Source organism: Amblyraja radiata, chromosome 16 (assembly GCF_010909765.2).
Source record: "Amblyraja radiata isolate CabotCenter1 chromosome 16, sAmbRad1.1.pri, whole genome shotgun sequence".
Classification (NCBI taxonomy): Eukaryota; Metazoa; Chordata; class Chondrichthyes; order Rajiformes; family Rajidae; genus Amblyraja; species Amblyraja radiata.
This window is the reverse complement of record NC_045971.1, coordinates 16,877,078-16,899,309: the sequence shown is the minus strand read 5'-3', so window position 1 is coordinate 16,899,309 and position 22,232 is coordinate 16,877,078. Positions and strand designations below refer to the sequence as shown.

Below are 22,232 nucleotides of genomic sequence, written 5' to 3'. Positions count from 1 at the left end.
GCGAGCCCAGGCTGCCACCTGTTTGCGGAGCCCGTGCCAAACTAACTTGGCCGGCGCCAGCGTGGAAGTCGCTCGTATGGACGGATGGGCCAGCCCGTGGACAGCGTCGAAAACCCGGCATCGCCAACTGACAGGAACGATGGGGCGGGCCCGACCCAAGGAGACCTTGCACAGGACCATGGAGCTCACAGCCCCGCATGACACTTCAGCCAGCTGAAGACCAGAAACAGCAGTGCGGTAGCCTTCCATGCCTGCATCTGCGCGCTGCGCCGCTGCCAGCTCGGCTTAGTCGACACTGTGGTCGATGGCCGAAATGGAGGGAAAAGTGGGGCGGGACAAGGCGTCGGCAACGATGTTCAGTTTACCCACGATATGTCGGATGACGGTATTAAACTCCGATATATATAGCAATGTTACAAAATTTTGATATTTTAAAAATCAAGCCTGTAATTTATCCCATCAGATAAAGCATAAAAAGAAGTTTAATTTGACATCTAATTCACTTTCATATCTTCAATATTAAAAATGTTATGGCCATTTTCATACTCGGAAATTAGCATCTTGTTCCCTATTGCTTTTTCATTGACAACACAAAAGCTGTGATCGAGAACAGTCAAAAGCCCATAACTTTCTTAAAAATTAAGAGAACTGAAAGAAATTTTCAGTTATTATAGATTGAAGCATTCTGAAACAAATATGAAACAATCTTACTTAGATGACTTGCAATTAAAGCATATAACTAGTTAGTTACCTAATTGTAGCTAATTACAAAATTCAATTACTAGATCTAAACATCTATCCATTTCTTAAGAATAGATTAACATTTTAAAATAGCCTAAGTGTCCAAATAACATTCACACAAGAGTTCACAATATAACATAATTTTTAAATCTCATTGTCATGGGTTTATAGGCCAAATGGAAGGAATTTAATGTTTAATACCTGTAAATTAATGGCCATTTAAATCAGCTTGCGAGTGGGTTTTTCTGGAACGCGACCATTTGGAACGTTGCGGTTGCGGTGATTTTAGACCCCACATCGGCAGCAAAAACACTGCCGGTTCGTTCGGGGGAAAAAATCACCATTTCGCAACTTAAAATGTGAATTAAATGCATCTTAAGAAACACTTTTATACATAAAAATAAACTATTTTCTTTTACCTGTCCCCTACGTAAAATCCGGCCCCGTTGTTGGCGTTGATGGCTTCAGAAGCTGATTTTAAAATCACTCCAGCGATTAACTTGTCGGGCGAATTTTTTTTTAAAACACACAGAAAGGCCGTCGGAACGATTCTTCGGCAAAAACTTGCACTCCAACAAAATATAATCCCAGACCAAGTCGGAGAAAACCGCGTTTTAACCCCGCCCCCCCCCCTCAAACGCGCCAAAATCGCGCACACGGCCAGTGGCAGAATTGCAGCGCCGCTGAAGGTAAGTATTGTAACATACCTAATATATAGGCGAGGTGCCGCTGTTGCCGGGCAGACCACGGATCGGAGATCTTGTCCATGGCTTGTGGTCCGTGAAAGCAGTAAACGCCCGGCACTCGAGAAAATACTGAAAATGCCTTACGGGGTTACGGAAATGGATGAATAAAAGGCCCATGTTCCGCCCCGTTGCGTACTACATGTCAGCCCATTGCATTTAGAAGGAGAGATCTATCTTGCTCCGCTATAGGATCTTTGATCTGCAGTTCTTTGTTATTACATTTTGACTCTTAACCTGAAACACAAACTATATTTCTCTCCACACAAATCTAAACATAATGATTGAAAGATACAGCGTGGAAACAGGCCTTTCGGCCAAGCGAGTCCATGGCGACCACCGATCACCCATTCACACTAGTTCAATGTTATCCCACTTTCTCAACCACTCCCTACACACTAGACAATTTTACAGAGGCCAATGAATCTACAAATCCACACGTTTGGGATGTGGGAGGAAACCCACGTGTTCACATGGAGAATGTGCAAACTCCACGCAGACAGCACCCAAGGTCAGGATTGAATCCATGTCTTTGTCATTGTGAGACAGTGGCTCATTCAGCTGCTGCCACTCTTTCGCCCTGTTTTTCTTTCTGAAGAAGGGTTTCGACCCGGAACGTTGCCTATTTCCTTCGCTCCATAGATGCTGCCTCACCCGCTGAGTTTCTCCAGCATTTTTGTCTACCTTTTCTTTCATTATATTCTCTTCCACAGTTACTAAAATTTGAAAATGTATTTTCCCGGTTTCTATGTTTATTTCACGCCCACAGCTGAATGTATTCTTCCCCTGGGCTAATTTCGAAGACTAAGCAATGGGAGGAACTCGCATTGTCGGTTTGACACACGCTCTCCAAGTTTCCGTAGTTGACCCTCCGCAAAGTAATCACGTTGGTGACCTAGAAAGATGGCGGAAACAAATTCACCGGGCGATGCGGAGTTTGCTAAACGCATAGACCCGAAGAAGGATAACCTGACCAATGAACAACTAAATTTTATGCGGAGAACAGAGCTGGCTCAGTGGCAAAAGCATTTCCAGAAGCGGCGCGGAAGGAACGTGATCACGGGTTTAACAATCGGAGCCATCGTCTTGGGCATTTGTATCCTTGTGTAAAGGTTCAATTCTGGGTTGCAAAGGCAAGAATGCATTTCTGTATTTAGCTTTGACTGCATACAGTTGTTGTTGTTGCCAGTGTTATTTGCTGATGACCAACATCTTTGTATAGAAGACCAAACCAAATTGTGACGTTGCCATTTGTACGGAAAAATCAAATGTGCGCATATGTCCGATTTATTATTACTCAATCCCGCAGCCAGTTGGGTCATGCGGTGAGGTCTGGGTTGATCTGTTTCATACTTCCATTCACCCGCCGTTGGCTCGCAAAGAAAAGTCTATATCAGGTTTAAGGTCATTAGTTTGATTTTACACATATAACGTTCAAGGCCTAACGATGATTGTCTTTTCAGATATTCGGTTATTTTAGTTTTGTATCTTTCAGATGCGTTCAGTTTTGCACGTTTCCTTTTCTGGAATTTGAGTTTTCTCTGAGTTACACCCGTTTCCTTCTTCAGGCATACTTTAACCATCTTCTTTCAGCTTCATCACTATCAAACTCACCTAAGTTTTTGTTTTCCATACTCCCTTTCTGAACAATTTAAAACAAATACAAGATTGGAACAGTGTTTAAACAAAGCTGTGTACATTATTTACAGAAATCTACAGAGATACGTAGCAGCAAGCAACTTTAATTGCATATTGTAAGTGACAAAGAACTAAAGGTGTTCCTATTGTGTCAGGACAACTTTCTGTTTTTTTTGTTTACATGGTGATAGTGCAGGGTCTGCTCAAAATGTTAAAAATGACAAGAAGCAAAATTAGGATATGGTGATGTTTAGGAATCCACAAATATACTGTAGATGAGCCTGATTAAACTTGAGAGGTGAATGTGACTTGGAATAAGGCATGTAAACAATAGGAAATTAATTAATCCAGGTACATTAGAAAGCATGAATTGCAGGCCATAGGCAAATAGGGGAGAATATGCAACAGGGGAGAATTTTAAATTGCAAGTTGGTATATAGTTGATGCACAGAAGGTTCTTGGGGTCCAGGTTAACAGGTCATTGAGAGTGGCAACACAAGTAGATAGAGTAGTAAAGAAGACATATGGTAGGCTTGTCTTCATCAGTTGAGGCATTGAGTATGAAAGTCATGATGCAACTTTGCAGCTTTATAAGACTTTGGATAGGCTGCATTTGGATTATTGTGTGCAGTTCTAGTCACCTCATTACAGGAAGGATGTGGAGGCTTTGGAGTGGGTGCAGAAGAGGTTTACCAGAATGCTGCCTGGATTATAAGGTAAGGACGGATTGTTTTCTCTGGAGAACTGTAGATTGAGGGGTGACCTGATAAAAGTGAATTACATTATGTGAAACATAAATAGGGTAGTCGGAACCTTTTTCCCCAAGGTAGAAATGTCAAAGACTAGAGGGCATAGCTTTAAGATGAGCGTTTGTCGACACTGGGCCTGTACTCTCCGGAGTTTAAAAGAATGAGGGGGGACCTCATTGAAACATACAGAATAGTGAAAGGCTTGGATAGAGTGGGTGTGGAGAGGATGTTTCCATTAGTGGGAGAGTCTATGACTAGAGGTCATAGCCTCAGAATTAAAGGACGTTCTTTTAAGAAGGAGATGAGGAGAAATTAATTTTGTCTGAGGGTGGTGAATCTGTGGAATTATTTGCCACAGAAGGCTGTGGAGGCCAAGTCAGTGGATATTTTTGAGGCAAAGATAGATAGATACTTGATTAGTACAAGATTCAGAGGTTATGGGGAGAAGGCAGGCAAATGGGGTGAGCAGGGAGAGACAGATCAGCCAGGATTGAATGGCGGAGTAGACTTGATGGGCTGCATGGCCTAATTCTTCTCCTGTCACTTATGACCTTATGAGAAAGCAAAGTTTAAAGGACACGAGCGGGCAAGTATTTTACAGAGAGAATGGTGAGTGCCTGGAACGAGCAGCCAGGTTTGATGGTGGAGACAGATGCGATAGTTGCATTTAAGGGGTTTTTCGATAGGCACACGAATATGCAGCGAATGGACGAATGTGGATTATGTGCAGACAATAACCTCTCCTTCAATGTCAACAAAGCAAAGGAGATTGTGATTGATTTCAGAAAGCAAAGCAGTTAACACCCCAGTATACTTTGATGGTGCCAAAGTAGAGATGGTTGAAAGCTTCAAATTCTTAGGAATAAATATCATCAGTAATTTGTCCTGGACCAGCTACATCAAAGCTATGGCCAAGAGAGCACACCAAAGCCTCTACTTCCTTAGAAGGGTTTGGAAGTTCAGCCTGTCTCCAACCCTCACCAACATCTACAGATGTGCCGTAGAAAGCATCTTATTGGGATGTTTCCCAGCCTGGTTTGGGAACAGCTCCATCCAGGACAACAAGAAATTGCAGTGAGTTGTGAATGTAGTCTAGACCATCTCGCAAACCAATCTTGTGTCCATTGGCTCCGTCTACACTTCACGTTGCCTCGGCAAGACCACCCGTATAATCAAGGACCATTCTCACCCGCGTCACCCCCTCTTCTCCCCTCTCCCATCAGGCAAGCGGCACAGATGTTTGAAAAACACATACCTCCAGTTTCAGGAACAATTTCTTCCCAGCTGTTAACAGGCAACTAAACTGTCCTCTCGCCAACTAGAGAACGGTCCTGACTTCCCATCTCCCTCATTGAAGATCTTTAATTGGACTTTATCTTGCACTATATATTGTACCCTTTATCCTTTAACTGTGTTCTGTGGATGGCTTAATTGTAATCATGAAGTCTTTGACTGGATAGTCAAGAGCTTTCACTACCTCAGTACATATGATAAATAATAATAAACTAAACTAAAAAATAATAAGAAGCTGAGGAGATTAGTTTAACTAGTTTAACATCATGTTCGCCGTGGACATTGCGGACTAATATTTAGTGAAAGCAATATTGGGCAGAGAGAAGTTGTATATTTCTCGCAGCTGGACCGCAATCTTCAAGGGTAATTGTTACATCATTGCTCTTTGTGCTTGCAGTGTGTTACAAATCATTTTGAAATGTATCTGACAAATGCTTGGTGCAAATGCTATGTGTGGCATGATTCTTGCTGTGGAGTCTCTTTTACAAAACAGTGCCTCTTGGCGAACTTCCATGTGATTTGGTGTAGATCATGGGTTTTGTCATTGCCAGAACATATCAAGTGATGTCCTCGTCCTCTTCACTTTATTTAGTGTCTACACTGCTTTGAGTTTAGAATTATTATTTTTTTAAATCAATCCATTTCATGTTTAGCTGATTGAAAATCTTATCATTTTGACATTAATAACAAAATTAATCAACTGCAGTATTTACTTTTGTCAAGGATTTCTTTTTAATTAGTGCAAAACTATTCATGTACAGAACTAGGAATAGGATGGTAGTATACTTCAGGATGAAGCAACGAGGTTGGTGGATTGAATGAGCAAGCGGGAGATTAAATTTAAACCAGAAAAATGGAAAATGCTACATTTTGATCAGAAGAACATGAGGCAATGTCAGAAGTGTCAAGGCAGGTTGAAAACAATTTTAAAAAGCTTGTGAGATCCTGGGCTTTTTTATTCCTGAATAAAACAAATGGATTCGTGAACATATAATGGGCTGGATTTTGTTGGTTAATTTGCCCCTACCACTTCCTCTTACTCACCCACTACCCCCTACATGGAAAACATTGTTCCACCCGGTCACCTTTAAATCTTTCTAGAGACTGCCTGTATCGAATCAGTCTCCATTGCTTCAAGCAAAACAAGCCACGTCTATCCAATCTCCTCAAAACCAAAAGGCAATATCCTGGTGAATCTTCTCTGCACTCATTCCATCCTTTGCATTGCGTGGTGACCAGGACTGCACATAATACTCCAAGTGGGGTCTAACTTGAGTTCTGCAAAGTAGCTACATAATTCACCAACTTTTATATTCTATTCCTCAATCCATGAAGATAAGCATATGATATTTGGATAGGTATGTCACTTTCTAATTGTTATTTGAACAATTATTTACATGTTTAAGCTTATATTTATTTTGAAAATATGTTTTATGTTTATAGTAAAGTTGAAATATTTGAATACCAGGAAACATTAAAATGTTGGGCTTTGACTGTTGGCTAAGCTAGGGGGGCATAGTCTTAGTCTGTGGCAGATATTTTTCCACAAGTGCAGCACCGCGGTGCAGCGGTAGAGTTGCTGCCTTACAGCGCCAGAGACCCAGGTTCTATCCTGACTCCGGGTGCTTGTCTGTAGTGTTAGCATGTTCTCCCCGTGACCTGCATGGGTTTTCTCCGAGAACTTTGTTTTCCTCCCACACTCCAGAGATGTACAGGTTTGTAAGTTAAATGGTTTGGTATAAATGTAAAAAATGTCACTAGCGTAGGATTGCTGATAATTGCAGACTCGTTGGGCCGAAAGGCCTGTTTCCACTCTGAATCTCTTAGCTAAAGTAAAAGTCTCATGGGCATACTCCGCCCCACATCACATTTCAGGATATATGCGTGGAAGGCCTTGATGCAAGATTGAGATGAAGCAAGCTTTATCACACTGCTGTTGAAAACTGTCTTGACAAGGAAATTAGGTAGAGTATATTCAAGTTATTTAATCATTCGTTTGTTATGTGACTCCATAGGAAGCTGGCTGCGAAAATCGAATTACACATTGAGGTGAGGCAGTTGGTAATACAGGTGCACAACCTTTTATCCGGAGTTCCGGAAACCGAAAAGCTTCGAAAACCGGACATTTTTTCCAGGATGTCGTCTGCACACCAAAGCTTGCGTTTGGCGCCAAACGTGACCCGAAACGACCCACGGTCAACCCAGGTCTGTACTACCGTAGCGGCTGCCTCCTCCCCGGAGACCGGGGAGACACTTAAACATCTGTAAATCATTGCTTAAATGTTAGTCAGTTAGTTTGGAGGGCTTTTATGTGAGGTGGGGGGGGGGTGAAGGGGGAAAACTTTAATTCTTAGTCCCCTACCTGGTCGGAGAGGCGGGGAGCGGGCAATGCCTTACCGTCCGGCCGCGGGCGGCGCCGGTTGTAACTTCGACCCCGGCAACTCTACCCCTGGCTGTGCGGCGCTCCAAATCCAGCGCAGCCCGTGGCCGGACGACCGCAGCCCCAGCTCCGCGATGTTGGGAGTCGGCGGTCACAGCGCTCCGGAGCTTACTGCACGGCGACCCGGTAAGGCATTGCCCGCTCCCCGCCTCTCCGACCAGGTAGGGGACTAAGAATTAAAGTTTCCCCCTTCAACCCCCCCACCACATAAAATCCCTTCAAATTAACTGACTAACATTTAAGCAATGATTTACAATGATTCCCCGGTCTCCGGGGAGGAGGCAGCCGCTCCAGACTTTTCAAGCCGCCCGCGCTACCTACCTAATCTACGCTAAAAATCTTCCATTCCGAAATCCGAAAAATTCCACAAACCGAGAAGTGTCTGGTCCCAAGGCTTTCGGATAAAAGGTTGTGCACCTGTAGAACAGTAGAGCATGGTGCTTAGTGAAGCACAAATGAAACTCAAATACCAAAGCCATTTAACCTACAGAAGAACCCTGGCGTCTGGCACTGTAAGGCAGTAACTCTACTGCTGCACCACTGTGCCACCCCTTGCAGTAACTTGTGTTTTGTTTTCTATTTCTGGTTAACTAACTAAATAGCTGAGAACTAATATTTGACTTTTTTAAGTCGCAGTGGTATTAAGACAGTAAAGTTTTAGATTCAGAACAATTCTGTTCAGATTTTCTATATTTCCTTAATAATATCTTAGATGGATACACATTTTATTCAGTATCTCAGGAACGATTTTTGGATGATTTGGAAGAAGAAGCAAAAGGTGTTCGAGCAAAAGATGGTTTCAAGACTTCAGCAAACTGAAACTGATCATTCATAGAATTTGTGTACAGCATTTCTCTGTTGTTTTGTGAATGATCAAACTGACCAAATACATGGCTATCAAGTGATTAAGAAATTAAATATGGTGAATCAAGAAGAATTGTATTTCCCCAACGTGACAGAGGCTTTTATTTTCAGTTTGGCCATTTATTTGGCCTTGATTTAGGATTTTTTTTTTGCATGTGATAATCTTTTAGCTAAGATAACTGAGCTACATCTACATTGAAGAAATAGCTGCTGATTGCTTTGATGGACTGTTTTGTTGGATGTCTGCACTGAAAATACTCAGTTTTCATGTGCATATTATATATATGTGACATTTAAAATTGTAGTTATATTTGTGTATATCTGATTTGCTCAATATGACGTGCCTTTTTTAAATACAAACCTACAAAACCATATAACCATATAACAATTACAGCACGGAAACAGGCCATCTCGACCCTTCTAGTCCGTGCCGAACACATAATCTCCCCTAGTCCCATATACCTGCGCTCAGACCATAACCCTCCATTCCTTTCCCATCCATATAACTATCCAATTTATTTTTAAATGATAAAAACGAACCTGCCTCCACCACCTTCACTGAAAGCTCATTCCACACAGCTACCACTCTCTGAGTAAAGAAGTTCCCCCTCATGTTACCCCTAAACTTCAGTCCCTTAATTCTCAAGTCATGTCCCCTTGTTTGAATCTTCCCTACTCTCAGTGGGAAAAGCTTTTCCACGTCAACTCTGTCTATCCCTCATCATTTTAAAAACCTCTATCAAGTCCCCCCTTAACCTTCTGCGCTCCAAAGAATAAAGCCCTAACTTGTTCAACCTTTCTCTGTAACTTAGTTGCTGAAACCCAGGCAACATTCTAGTAAATCTCCTCTGTACTCTCTCTATTTTGTTGACATCCTTCCTATAATTAGGCGACCAAAATTGTACACCATACTCCAGAATTGGCCTCACCAATGCCTTGTACAATTTTAACATTACATCCCAACTTCTATACTCAATGCTCTGATTTATAAAGGCCAGCACACCAAAAGCTTTCTTTACCACCCTATCTACATGAGATTCCACTTTCAGGGAACTGTGCACAGTTATTCCCATATCCCTTTAAGGGAAAGGTTTAATAAAGATTGGAGGTGACACATTTTCAGAGGTCAGTCCTTTAATATTAAAAGGAAATACTGGAAATACTCAGCAAGTCGGGCACATTCAGAGAGAAATGGATTTAGCAATTCATGTCAATTACTTTTAAATCAGAACCTGAAAAAATGCCATTTAAGATGCAGAGAAAAGGGAAGTGGTGAATGGGGTATAGGGAGGAGAAACGACTAGCCTGGTAATCATTGTAACCCTTTCTCTACCCCACATTTACATTTCACTCTTTATAGTTGCATGTTCTTACAATGGTGACTCAGCAATATTTTATTTTTTACAAGTATTACCTGGGAGGACTGGATATACGAGACTGCTGAGGATGTTATTTCTGAAACAGAAGGCAAACCTCAAGTTTAAACATTTTATGAAAACCAGCAGTGATATTAAGTCCATACTATTTCATGTCACTAATCCATAGAAGTTTGCACTTGTTTTGTGTCACTTGTTTTTCCAGATTTCCAAACTTTTTCTGATTTCAAGATATTGGTACAAGAACTTGTTATTAACATTCACGCTTGTGTGGCTTTCCTAAATTTGAATTGTTAAAATGAGTTTGATTTAAAATAAAGATGTGGTTTGGCTTCAGATCCGAAGAGAAACCAAGTTCAGTGTTTTTGTAGTTTTGTAAAAATGGTCTTTATAATCCTGAAATTGTTCGTACACAATTTATGTAAATTCTATTTCCATCATAAAGTGAAATAACGTATCCAGCTTCTCATTTCAAGTGTATACATTTAATGGTTTGAATCATAAGGATTTATACAAGATCAATTTTCTTAAGATAACCAATAATTGTCTGGAAATATACAATTCCTTTAAGATACACATTTACACCAAAGTCAGCGTTACAATTCAGACAGGCAAAATATTTTACAAAAAGAGAAAACGTCTCTGGTGAAATGACACCTTTGTGTTTAATAGAAGCAAATATCAAGTTTATTGTAAAGCAAAAGAAATCTTCCAAAGTTACTTTTATAGCTTATTTTAAAATTAGGGATCCAATTATCAATATAATCTGTATAATTTACTGTTTAAACTTTACACACTATACATATATACAAAGACAACCAGAATGAATAAATTCAATCCCAGCTTGTGACAGCGGAAAAACATTTTAATACAAAAATATAAAAAATGATTTTTATTGGCGGCTTAACATCCAGTGTTCTTATATTATGGAGTTGGCTAAACATTGTTTACAGGGTTAACAAACATTCTCTAAAATTAAGGCAACAATTATTACCCGGTTTATTTTCTTATTTGGTTTAAAATCTGATTTGATCAGATTTCCTTAAAGATTATCAAGAATAGTATTTTTAATGAAAGATTCTGTAGTGAGGGAAAATATTTATTATGATAAAAATATTGTTAAAATCTTTCACATGAGATAAAGTAATCTGATTTAAACAATGCTGATTCCTTAGTGTTTCTAAAAATATATTAGTGCTTGGAAGAAAAAAATTCAAAAGCAATATCTTTTCTGAGCAGTATAGAGAATTTCTGACGAGGATCATCATGCTATCTTCTGAACATCTGCTTCAGGTTCCTGTGTTCATATAAAACAAGATATTTTATATCAGAAAGCTGACTGTTCACTACTTGTATCACAGATCAGCCCATGTCCAAACTAGTTACAACAGTAACTGCTCAAGAAGCTATCAACAAATGCTGATTTCTACAGCTGAAGCCCTTGAGGTATTATCGTCCCAGATCCTAGTTGCAGTTCTTGGTTTCTTGGTATTCCAAAATATTCTAATGGAATTTAAACTGGAGGTGGTGAAGGGAGGGCTTAAGCCAGAAAGGGCTATTGGGAAGAAAGAGCTACTTTAAATTTAGTTGCATCTGGTTGGGTAACTATAGTTGGGTGGAGATTATTCCATGCTTTAATTGTGCGGGGGAAGAACGAATTGCTGTATACTGGGATGCTTTGTAGCTGGGATCACAAATTGGATCGAATGCCCTCGTCTGCTCCTAATTGGTTTGGGTTTGGTGTAGGTCTTGTAGTCTATGTCGAGCTGACCATTTAACATTTTGTAAAAACAGGTCAAACGGTGAGCTTCACGTCTGTCTTGGAGAGGGTTCCACCCCAGAGAATTCAGAAGTTTGGTGACACTCGCTTCTCTCTCATAGGTGTTCGTAACAAATCGAGCGGCCTGTCTTTGGACACGTTCGATGGAAGAAATGTTTTTATTTGTGTATGGGTCCCATGATGCAACAGTGTAGTCCAAATGAGGTCTAACGAGGGCTATATAGCTTCTCCTTGACAGAAGTTGAACAATGATGAAAGTTGCGCCTCAGAAAGTTTAGGACACCTGTTGCTTTCACCGTTGCATGATGAGTCTGTCCATTCCAACGCAGATCATTCTGCAATTTGATGCCAAGATACTTGGTTTGTTTGGATTCTTCAAGGGTGGCACCAAGTATATTGTAAGATGTTTCGCCTGGATTCCTCTTTCTGGTGACACGCATAGTTTCACATTTGGAAGGGTTGAACTGCATGCCCCATTGTTGTGACCACTCAACCATAGCATCGAGATCCTTTTGGAGAGCATCTTCATCATCAGCTGACTTAATTGGACGGTACAGCAAACAATCATCAGCGAAAAGTCTGGTCGTACTTGCGACTTTTTCATGGATGTCATTTATGTAAAGCAAAAATAGGTGTGGGCCAAGTACTGTGCCCTGAGGTGTACCACTCAACACTGGATGCCAATTGGAGCTCTTTCCGTTCACACACACACGCTGAAGACGTTTTGTCAGGAAACTGGAAATCCATCGTTTCGTGTTGGAACGAATACCATAGAAGTCAAGCTTCCGAAGCAGTCTCTGGTGTGGGATGACATCAAATGCTTTAGAAAAGTCCAGCACAACTAAACCCGTGATGACGTTACTATCAAGGTGCTTGGTAAAGTCATTTGTCGTCAGGATAAGCTGAGACTCGCATGATCTATGCCTCCTAAATGCATGTTGGTTGTCAGCAAGAATGTTATGTTTGCTCACGTGTCACATCAGATTACTATCAATTAAATGCTCCAGCAATTTGCAGCAAGTACTTGTTAATGAAACAGGACGATAATTCGCTGGGTTGGTGGTTGAACCCTTCTTAAAGAGAGGAGTGATGTTAGCCTTCCTCCAATCCAGCGGAACATCACCCGAGTCAAGCGATTGTTGGAAAATGAACTGCAAAACGAGCCAGTTCTTCGGCTGCGATCTTGAGGGCTTGATTCTGTATCTGATCTGGTCCAATTGCTTTTGTGGTATTGATGTTGAGCAATAACTTCTTTACACCTTCAACCTCAATTTTAATAGCAGGCATATCAGCATACGGGCTGGGCGGTAGGACTGGAAATGATGAAGGCTCCACATCTTCCCGGGTGAAAACGTGTTGAAATTGGTTTGCAAGAATTCTGCTTTCGCCTGGTTAGAAACGGAAATATTTCTGCTCCATTCACTTTAAATTTACCGTGTAAAGCCATAGCTTCTGAAGGCCAACTGTTTATAACCATTTAGAAGCCATTAGGAAAAGTAACCCCCACCAACAGTGGACTGGGTTTGGCGTTGATCTAGTGAGCTGCAGCTGCCAGTTAAGGAACTCCTTCTGCTGAAGCCTGCAGGAATACAAGATGAACATAACGTTAGCATAGGAATAATTACAGTAAATATAGAATAGTATTATCATTAACTACTATCATCATAACAAAGATGCGAGAAAAGGAAAATATGATAATTCCAATGGAGTATAAGATGTAGCTAAACTAAAAAAATCTCTAAATAGAAATGAGAAAACATTAGCAAAATTCACGACCCGTTTACATATGCTTTAATGCAACATTTGCAAATAAAAACCATTTTGCACTTGACAGTAATTATTATCCAATCTATCGGCGACTACTAGAAACTGGCTTGTTCGCTTCTGGCTGCAATTCCTCCGGGGAGCGGCTTACTTTTGGCCCGTGTCAGTTAGACATCTAATGACATGCCAGATTGCACAGAGCACATTTCCACCAATGCTGAGAGAAATGAGCCACTGGGAGAAATCTATGGCCATCATTATTAACTCCAGAGTTAAAAGCCAGAGCAAAAAGTTCAAAATTACAATTCTAGCAGTGCCATTTTTCATGTCCTGCTTACATCTGCCAACTTCACTTGTTAATAATTAACATTTTGTCAAGTAATTCGCTGGACCTTCCCTCAATGATGAGAGACTTTGTTTTGGATGTGATTTGTGACTTACATATCCACATGTGTTGACTGCCCTTTGATCACCCTGCAGCAATAAATGCTTGAGGCCACCCGCAGCTCAGTGGCCAACAAGTGCCTCACCATGACATTGGGGCTCATAACCATACAGGATGACATTTTGTTTCCCTCGGCTTTAACAACCTCCCTATTTTCCCCAACTGAGCTTCTTGGATGAATTGAGCTGAATGGCCTGTTTCAGTGCTGTATGACCTTATGCCAGCCTTGTAAGCTTCTGTGCTGTAGTTGCCATTAAAGAGAATATTTCAAGAGCAGACTTCCCGGCAGTTGTATCACATTGTTGCAGCACCTGCTGGGTCTAGCCAGCTGCCATATGGGAAGGAACAGATATAGTTTTTATGGTTCATTCACCGTGAAAACCAACCTAATACTTCAATATAAATTACTGAAGTAAGGTAAACTTATAGTCTGCTCACTGTAGGAGCGTATTATAGCTACCTGCTTGTTGTAAAGGTTCGAGACGTTGCAGGCTGTTACGGCGGGATTGGTTAAAATTGCCCTTGGACAAACGCCTTTGTCTTCCGTTCAGGATTGCTGCTGGTGAAACTATACCCGCAGGAGGCACTTTGCCCATCTTTTCATACAGCTGCTCAATCTCCTTTTTCTGCATTGCCTGCAATCTCTGAACTTCTGCCATGTGCCTGTTGGATTAACACAGATATTTCAGCCACTGACATCAAATGCAGGAAATATTTCAGCCACTGACATCAAATGCAGGAAATCAGAAATACAAATTGCAAGATTTTGTCAATATTCAGCAGGTTATGAAGTATTTGGCACATAGGGATTTAAAAAGTAAAAATATTGAAAAAAACAACAAAAATATTAAAAGTTAACTAATGAACTAAAATATGAATAATTTAAGACATTAAAATAAAAGCAAAATAGTTGTAAATTAAATCTTTTTCTATGCCCCCTAATCCTTTGCTGCACAATTTCCACCTTAATCGATTTAGGGTTCCAGATCTTGCAGCAAATCTGTTGTTGCAGGATTCAACAATCATTTTTTCAATGTAACACTGGAATCCAGTAGTGATGAGAACTGACAGACTGAACAAAAAACAAAAGGCTGGAGGAACTTAGTATGTCAGGCAGCATTATCGCAGTCGCTGCCTCAAAAAGGCTGGCAGTATCATCAAAGACCCACACCATCCTGGCCACACACTCATCTCCCTGCGACCTTCAGATAGAAGGTACAGGAGCCTGAAGACTGCAACAACCAGGTTCAGGAATAGCTACTTCCCCACAGCCATCAGGCTATTAAACCTGGCTCGGATAAAACTCTGATTATTAATAACCCATTATCTGTTATTTGCACTTTATCAGTTTATTTATTCATGTGTGTATATATTTATATTATGGTATATGGACACACTTATCTGTTTTGTAGTAACTGCCTACTATGTTCTGTGTGCTGAAGCAAAGCAAGAATTTCATTGTCCTATACAGGGACACATGACAATAAACTCACTTGAACTTGAACATTTATGGAGGGAATGGACAGATGAGGTTTCGGGTTGGAACTCTTCCTCATTCAGCCCGACCTGAAACGACTGTCCATTCCCCTCACAGACATTTGATTTTTGCTCAGGATACCTGCAATTTTGTGCATCTCCAACCGACAGGCCTTGTGAATCTAAATGTATCTTGCACATTCTGCATGCTTGGAGGGCTGGATTCTACTCCAGATCCTGCAACTCAATGCTTGTTGTTCTGAACAGAACTGCTGGCAATAACTCACATCATTGAGTGTGTTGTTTCAGATCTTTCTTTTAAAATCACAAACTGGTAGCTTAATTTTGAGAAATGGATCAGTCCATGTCAAGCATTGGGTCCACTCATCCAATTAAAAAATTGAGGAATTTGCATACGACTCATTTCAAGTTCAGACAAATGGTTACGAATCTAAAATGTTAACTGTCTAAAAATCATATACTCTCTACCCCATTAGATGTGAGCAATCTCATTATGCAGATTTATACTTGTAATTTTATTAGTATTTATCTACTGTTATTGCTGAGCCAATAATCAATGGATTATCTGAAATGTAGGAATCTTGTTGCTTTGGTGTACAATTGTGTCAACTGCATAGTTGTCTTGTTAAATAGCATGAATATGGATATAAAACCAGCATATATAATTGTGAATGCGTTACTGCAAAACGAATGAAGCCATAAATTAAATTTTAAAAGTTGATTTTTCATGTTACCTTCAAATGTTTGGAAGGATATGAAGACAATATTCTAATACTGCTTCTTGACTGGGTTTTGGAAATGTATTAAATTTACAAGCATTTTCTAAATTAAAAGTACTTCTTACCAAATAACAAATATTGGACCAATACTCCTGCCATCCTATGAGAGCTTATAATACAACTTCTTATTACAGCCATGGGAGAATAGCAATTGTGGTGCAATATGTCATTAGTATGTGTAGATAGGACTGGTCTCCCCTAATGGTATTTTTAAGCAAAAAATAATAATAATCAAGGCAATTGCAATATTTGGTGCAATACCTTTCAGCATAGATCTTGACTTATTTTTAACTGAGAAACAGGAAATAAAAAAAATGAAAACATTTTAGTATAAAATTGGAAATCGAATAGAAGAAAGTTTTCAAATAAAAAGATCTTTGAAATATGAATTCTGTTCATCTAGTCCATTAAATCACACGTTTCACAAAATAGCTATAAATAAAAACCAAAAGTGCTCGAAACACTCAGCAAGTCAGGTAACATCCGTAGAAAGTGATAGAGATGTGAAACATTAATTTTGTTGCTCTGCACAGATGTTGGCTGACTTGTTGAGTACTTCTAGTATTTTCTGATTTTATTTTTGATATCCCACATCTGCAGCGGTGTCTGATTTCCAAATTCTGGACATAACTCCATGCTTACTTTTCTCTCAGAGTTTGCAGCTCTTCAAAGATCTCATCGTCATCAGTTTCAGAGTCATCGCTGCTGACGTAGATTGAAGCCCGTGGATGCTGCATCCGTCCAGGCAATAGTACGGAGTAGCTGTGCTCATCTGACAACTTGCAATCGCTGTTTTGGTTTTCATCTCCTGAACTGTTTATGGAGACTGTTCTGTTATGCTCTGGAGAGTGAGTGATGGCAGCAGCAACAGGAATATCTGAAGAAGGCTGCGCCAACTGTATGAGTGAAATTGGCAAAGGGGCACAGCTGTTGCTGACGTCTTGATAACCTCCCGATGCAACACTTGATCCAACCTCCAACAATGAATCCTTGAGCGCAATCGTTGAGTGCAAAATGGTGTAGTTGCCTGGAACTAACTGGTCTTTTGTATGAGGGTCCCCTTGTTTTGTTAGCTGAGAATCCTTTCTAGCCAGATCATGAATTTTCAAACCCTCAAAGTGTCCCATTGGAAGGGACTGAAATGGTATAGGTTGTTGAAATTTTTTGAATTCTGTAGATATTAAAAATATTTGTTAAAGACTTCCAGAATCAAATAATTTTCATACATCTTATAAGAGAACCGCATAAAAAAAAAATTATACAATTTTGTGAGCAATTTATTCATCGATTTTTCTTACTGGATCATAAAATAAGGAAATTCCAATCACAACATTCACAGAAAATGAATTAAAGATATGTACTAAAATAATAAAAGTGAAGTTTCCCCGACACAAAATGTTGTCTTGTCAATTCCCTCCACAAATGCTGCTTGATCCGAGTTTCTCCAGCACTTTGTATTTTAATGAGAAGACTCAACCTTTAAGACATTTGGACAGAAATATCGATAGAAGAGGTTCAGAGGGCTATGGACCAAATACAGGCAAATGAGTTGTGTTTATTCTCTTAATTATTAATTTCTTAGTTATGAGTTACAATTTATTTTTTAAACAGCAATTTAAATACAAAGCTGGTGCTATGTCTGTTAACATCTTGTTATTTGATGAATACACATAACTGTTCTATTAATGCAAGACATAATTTAATTCAATTCAAATTATTACATAGACTATATTATTCAAAAACGAGGTTGAATAAATTTTATCCAAACGTCTCCCAGATGCGATAAATGTTTGTTTCAAAACGCTAATATAACACATTCATTTGTAGGATGTACAAAGTTGAATAAATTTTGGAGTGATATATTTGATATATTTACAAAGCTTTTCAAGTCAAGAATAGAACCCAAAATGGAATGGATTATATTTGGAATAATAGGAGAAGATACCAATTTAAATAAAGACCAAAATGTTTTTTTTAATTATGGGTTAATAATTGGAAAGAAATTGATACTTAAATTTTGGAAAAATATAACCATACCAACTGTTAAAATGTGGATTAGGAATATGATGGACATAGCACGCCTTGAAGAAATGAGACTCCGACTAATAGATAAATATGACCAATTCTTAAGGAGTTGGTCTCCTTTCATCGACTTTTTGGAATCATGCGATGCAGCGGTACCATAAGGATTGCTGATTTCAGTTTATGACGTGGATAGATCTACATCTCCGAATATAGATTTGAAAAATCCTCTTTTAAGGGGCCTTCTCTTCTATTTCTATTTTCCACTTTTTCTTTTTTTTTCTCTTTTTTTTTTTCTCTTTTTTTTTTTTATATACACACTTCATGTTTTTCTACTCTCTACCATCTATTTTTCCACTTTTTCCCCTTTCTATTGTTTTCTTTTTCTTGTCTTTCTTACTTCCTTCTCATAACATAAAACTAGAGGTTGTACATAGAATGGATTACGGTATGACATAGTTGGCACCTAAAATTAGGTGCCACTGTACTGTTTTGTACTGTATTAACTTCTAATAAAATTTAAAAAAAACAAAAAAAAAACATCTTGTTCTCATTTTACAGAAATATTCAGAAAAATGGCAAAACTAATCTTTAGGAGTATGGAAGTGGAACACAGAACTACAACACTCTCTCATATATTGCAATTGGTTTGCATGCTAGTCGAGCTCCACCTAGAATCAGCTGCCTCCTCCACACTCCACGACTAAATCACCTGCTCTTCTAACTCTGTATACATTCGTATAACTACCGAAAGCCCTGGGTCGTAGAATTTATTCATCCAGTGCCCTCCATCCTGCCACTCACCTCATCAAATATTCATGGAGTATAAGACAGAAAGAAGCCATTCAGCACACTGAGTCGTTGTCCGATCCTTGTAGGGTAGCCCAATTAATTCCCATGTTCTCGACTCAGACTTGCAAATTACTTCCCTCAGCCACCTTTGAAAAGTTCTGTTTCCTTTGAAGGAACTAGTTCTAGTTCACAGCTACTCTGCGTTAATACATTGTCCTTAATTTGGAAAGGGTGCTGAAGAGATTCGCCAGAATGTTACCTGGGCTTGAGTTATAGGGAGAGGTTGGATAGGCTGTGACTTTTTTCTTTGTAGCCTGGGAGGCTGCGGGGTCACCGTATTGAGGTGTACAATATCACGAAGGGCATGGATGAAGTAAACGCTCACAATCCTTTTTGCAGGGCAGAGAATTCTAAAACTAGAGGTCCGAGGGTTAAGATGAGTGGAGGGAGATTTAAGAGGGACATCAGGGCTATTCTTTCACTCAGAAGTTTGTATCTAGATGAACCACTAGAAAAAACAGTAGAAGCGGATAGAAATATTATTTTTTTTAAACTTGTACAGAAATATTGATAGAAGGGGTTTAATGGGCTGAGGACCTAATACAGGCCCCATTGGCATAGACATAGCAGACCAGAGATTGTTTCTATGCTGTATTGCTCATCTAAACACCAAACAAGAACCTAACAATTCAGGAAGGAGTTAATGCTTTCATTCTTGCAGTCAATCAAAATGAGTTTAGGAAGCAGAGAACTGTTACATTCAGCATGCCTAACACTAGCGACTGAAAGTAAATAGATAGCCCACTGTAATAAATAAACAAAACAATAACACTTGCAAATTGTGCGGAGCAACATTTTTTCTGCTGGATTTTATTGCTTGGTATTTAAGATGCACCTGGCTTAACTTATCCATGTCAATCAAGATGCTCCAGCAAAACTAGCCCTTTTTTCCTTGCTGGCCCATATTCCTCTAAACCTTTCCCATCCATGCACCAGTCCAAATGTCTGTTAAATGTCACCATTGTACCCACATCAACTGCTTCTCAAGCAGCTCCTTCCATATACCCACCACCCTTTGTAAGACACAGTTGTCCCTCAGGTTCCTTTTAAATCATTCCCCTCTCACCTTAAACCTATGTCCACATACTTTAGACTGTGGTTTTTCATCTTATCCATGTCCCTCATAAATGGACAAGAAGATTACAAGATGTATCACGAGAATTTCTAAATGTTCCACATTCAACCACCTGTATTATGCCTTGGCTGAACATTTTATAGAAAATGTATCTTGAGTGATCATTTAGATTCAAATAATTGTTTTGAAAATAGATTTCAGCATATAGATTAAAAGATGCCATATTTTATTATGCTTATTAAATTATGCTTATTAAATGTATAAGTGATCACTGGAACAAATATGCAACAGGTTTACACAAACATTAGAAATTACGTTATTTATGAATGGATGGAAGAATCAAATGGTTGCCGGTTGAAATAGTTCAATGCAGCAACTTTGTATAATTCTTTAATAGTAGTCATTACTTACCCTCAGTTATAGAAGGCAGTGATGATTTTCCCGACTGTGATGTTAAGGCCTCAGTTACAGTCATTGGTGGTATGTTGTTATTACTTATATCCAATAGCTGTTAAATTTACATTAAAAGTTCAGTTAGGTAGGTATTTTTCATTCTTTTAACCCAATTATTAAAAAATATTTTAAATAGCCCTTGAAACATATTGTTATTTGTTTATGTAGAATGTCTGAAAATTTCCATTTATTGAAATGTCGTTTTTCAACTTGATCCCATTAGTGTGTTGTAAATTAATTAAACTCCAAGAAATTACCGGAGATTTAGAGTTAATATTTCTAATCACAACAATGTACTTGACGGAGGAATTTTCCATTATGGGTGGAGAAATAATTGGCTCACAAGCCTTCTTTGGTTTTGAATACACAAGAAATTTTTCTTTAGTCCTGATGAGAGACTAAAATGCTATGAAATTGCTCTAGAAATTCTACTGCTGGTACCCTCTCCACAGATCTTACCTGACCTGCTATTTCTGTTTTTATTTCAGATTTCTGGGAACTGTAATATTTCAATTTTGTGCTAATAGTACCTGATTTTAATTGTACATTTCAGAAATTTAATTTACAGAAATACAGTATTTTAAATCGAGTGTTCTTAACCTACAAGCCAACTTACTGAGAACTGTCTGCTCTCAAGCTCTGTGGTTGAGCTGCCCACATGATCTGTAACAGACGTTTGAGGCACAGAATGCGAAGTTGATATTCTTCCATGGAAATCAGAGTTTCCATAATTTCCTAGATTGCCGTTCTGCTGTGGTGAAAGAGAAGCTGCAAGATCAAATGTAGGACTGGGATACGAGTGCATAGGAGAGGTTTCTGGTGCGATGGAGTTCCAGTAAGAAGTTGGTATTGGAATTGGCATGGCACGCAGAGGAGGAACTACTTTCTGCCGTGGGATATCTAGATACAATGGACTCAAGCCAGCATTACTATTTGATGATATCAAGTGATTGAATGCAGAGGGTGACGTTCCTGGCAAATGGCTGACGTTTCCAAGTACTGCATGAGAACTATTGCATTCAGAAAATGATCCAAGTTGCTTGTCTAAACATCTGATGCCATTACTTGGTTGTTGTCCAACATATGGTCCTGGAGATAATAGATGAGGTGAGCCGGGCAGGTTAACAGGTGAAAACGAAGGTGAGCCCGGGGATGAGTTGTTCCAGCTGGGTGATCTCAGAGGTGACTGCGAGGAGTTGCTGGGAATGATTGAATGGGCCAGATGACTCATGCACATCAAGGACAGCACGTCGGCCAGTACAAACAAGGGCTGGGTAGTCAGTGGCCAGGCCGTACTCTGTGGCTGCAGAAATGGTGGCTTTTGTGTATCAACATTCCCTGTTCCTATTATTGGAGATTCTCTTTGGGCGGAATGTTGCCTATTTCCCTGCTGATTCAGTGCTTGGTTTAGATACATATTTGAAGTAAAAGCAGCAGCAGGGAGAGATGCTGTAGGCATAAACGGGTCCATTTCACTGGGTACGTTTTCAGAGAACGATGCAGGGTCCTGACTGGAGGGTGCCACAGGGCTAGATGTTGTGGACGATGTGCGGCTGGTTGGAGTTGGTTGGGTTGTTGCTCTGGCTTGGTAGGTCACATTTGATGAAGCTGTTGAAAAAAAAATTAATACCAATTTAACCAATGCGCAATTTGGAACAGAATGATATTCAACATCACCATTATGGTAAATTACTCTTCCTGTGTGATCTGAAAACAGTAAC

General features: G+C 39.5%; 2 protein-coding genes across 3 annotated transcripts in view; one reads left to right on the top strand and one right to left on the bottom strand.

The window, feature by feature from the left end:
• The first annotated feature begins 2,340 nt into the window (after positions 1-2,340).
• Positions 2,341-10,302, top strand: LOC116981976 (cytochrome c oxidase assembly factor 3 homolog, mitochondrial). Its single transcript, XM_033035234.1, has 3 exons — positions 2,341-2,580; positions 8,317-8,834; positions 9,555-10,302. Exons 1-2 carry the CDS (start codon positions 2,388-2,390, stop codon positions 8,421-8,423), a joined length of 300 nt encoding a protein of 99 aa, XP_032891125.1. The 5' UTR covers positions 2,341-2,387; the 3' UTR covers positions 8,424-8,834; positions 9,555-10,302.
• A 2,586-nt stretch (positions 10,303-12,888) lies between these two features.
• wnk4 (WNK lysine deficient protein kinase 4) overlaps positions 12,889-22,232 on the bottom strand; it is a 68,203-nt gene continuing 58,859 nt past the window's right edge. For both annotated transcript variants that reach the window (XM_033035232.1, XM_033035233.1), the window contains exons 15-19: positions 21,128-22,119; positions 20,470-20,566; positions 16,752-17,280; positions 14,294-14,496; positions 12,889-13,203 (exon numbers count right to left, since the gene is read on the bottom strand). In XM_033035232.1, the coding sequence (XP_032891123.1) occupies positions 13,112-13,203; positions 14,294-14,496; positions 16,752-17,280; positions 20,470-20,566; positions 21,128-22,119 (1,913 nt within the window). In that variant the 3' untranslated portion in view covers positions 12,889-13,111. The remainder of the gene's footprint in view (positions 13,204-14,293; positions 14,497-16,751; positions 17,281-20,469; positions 20,567-21,127; positions 22,120-22,232) is intronic.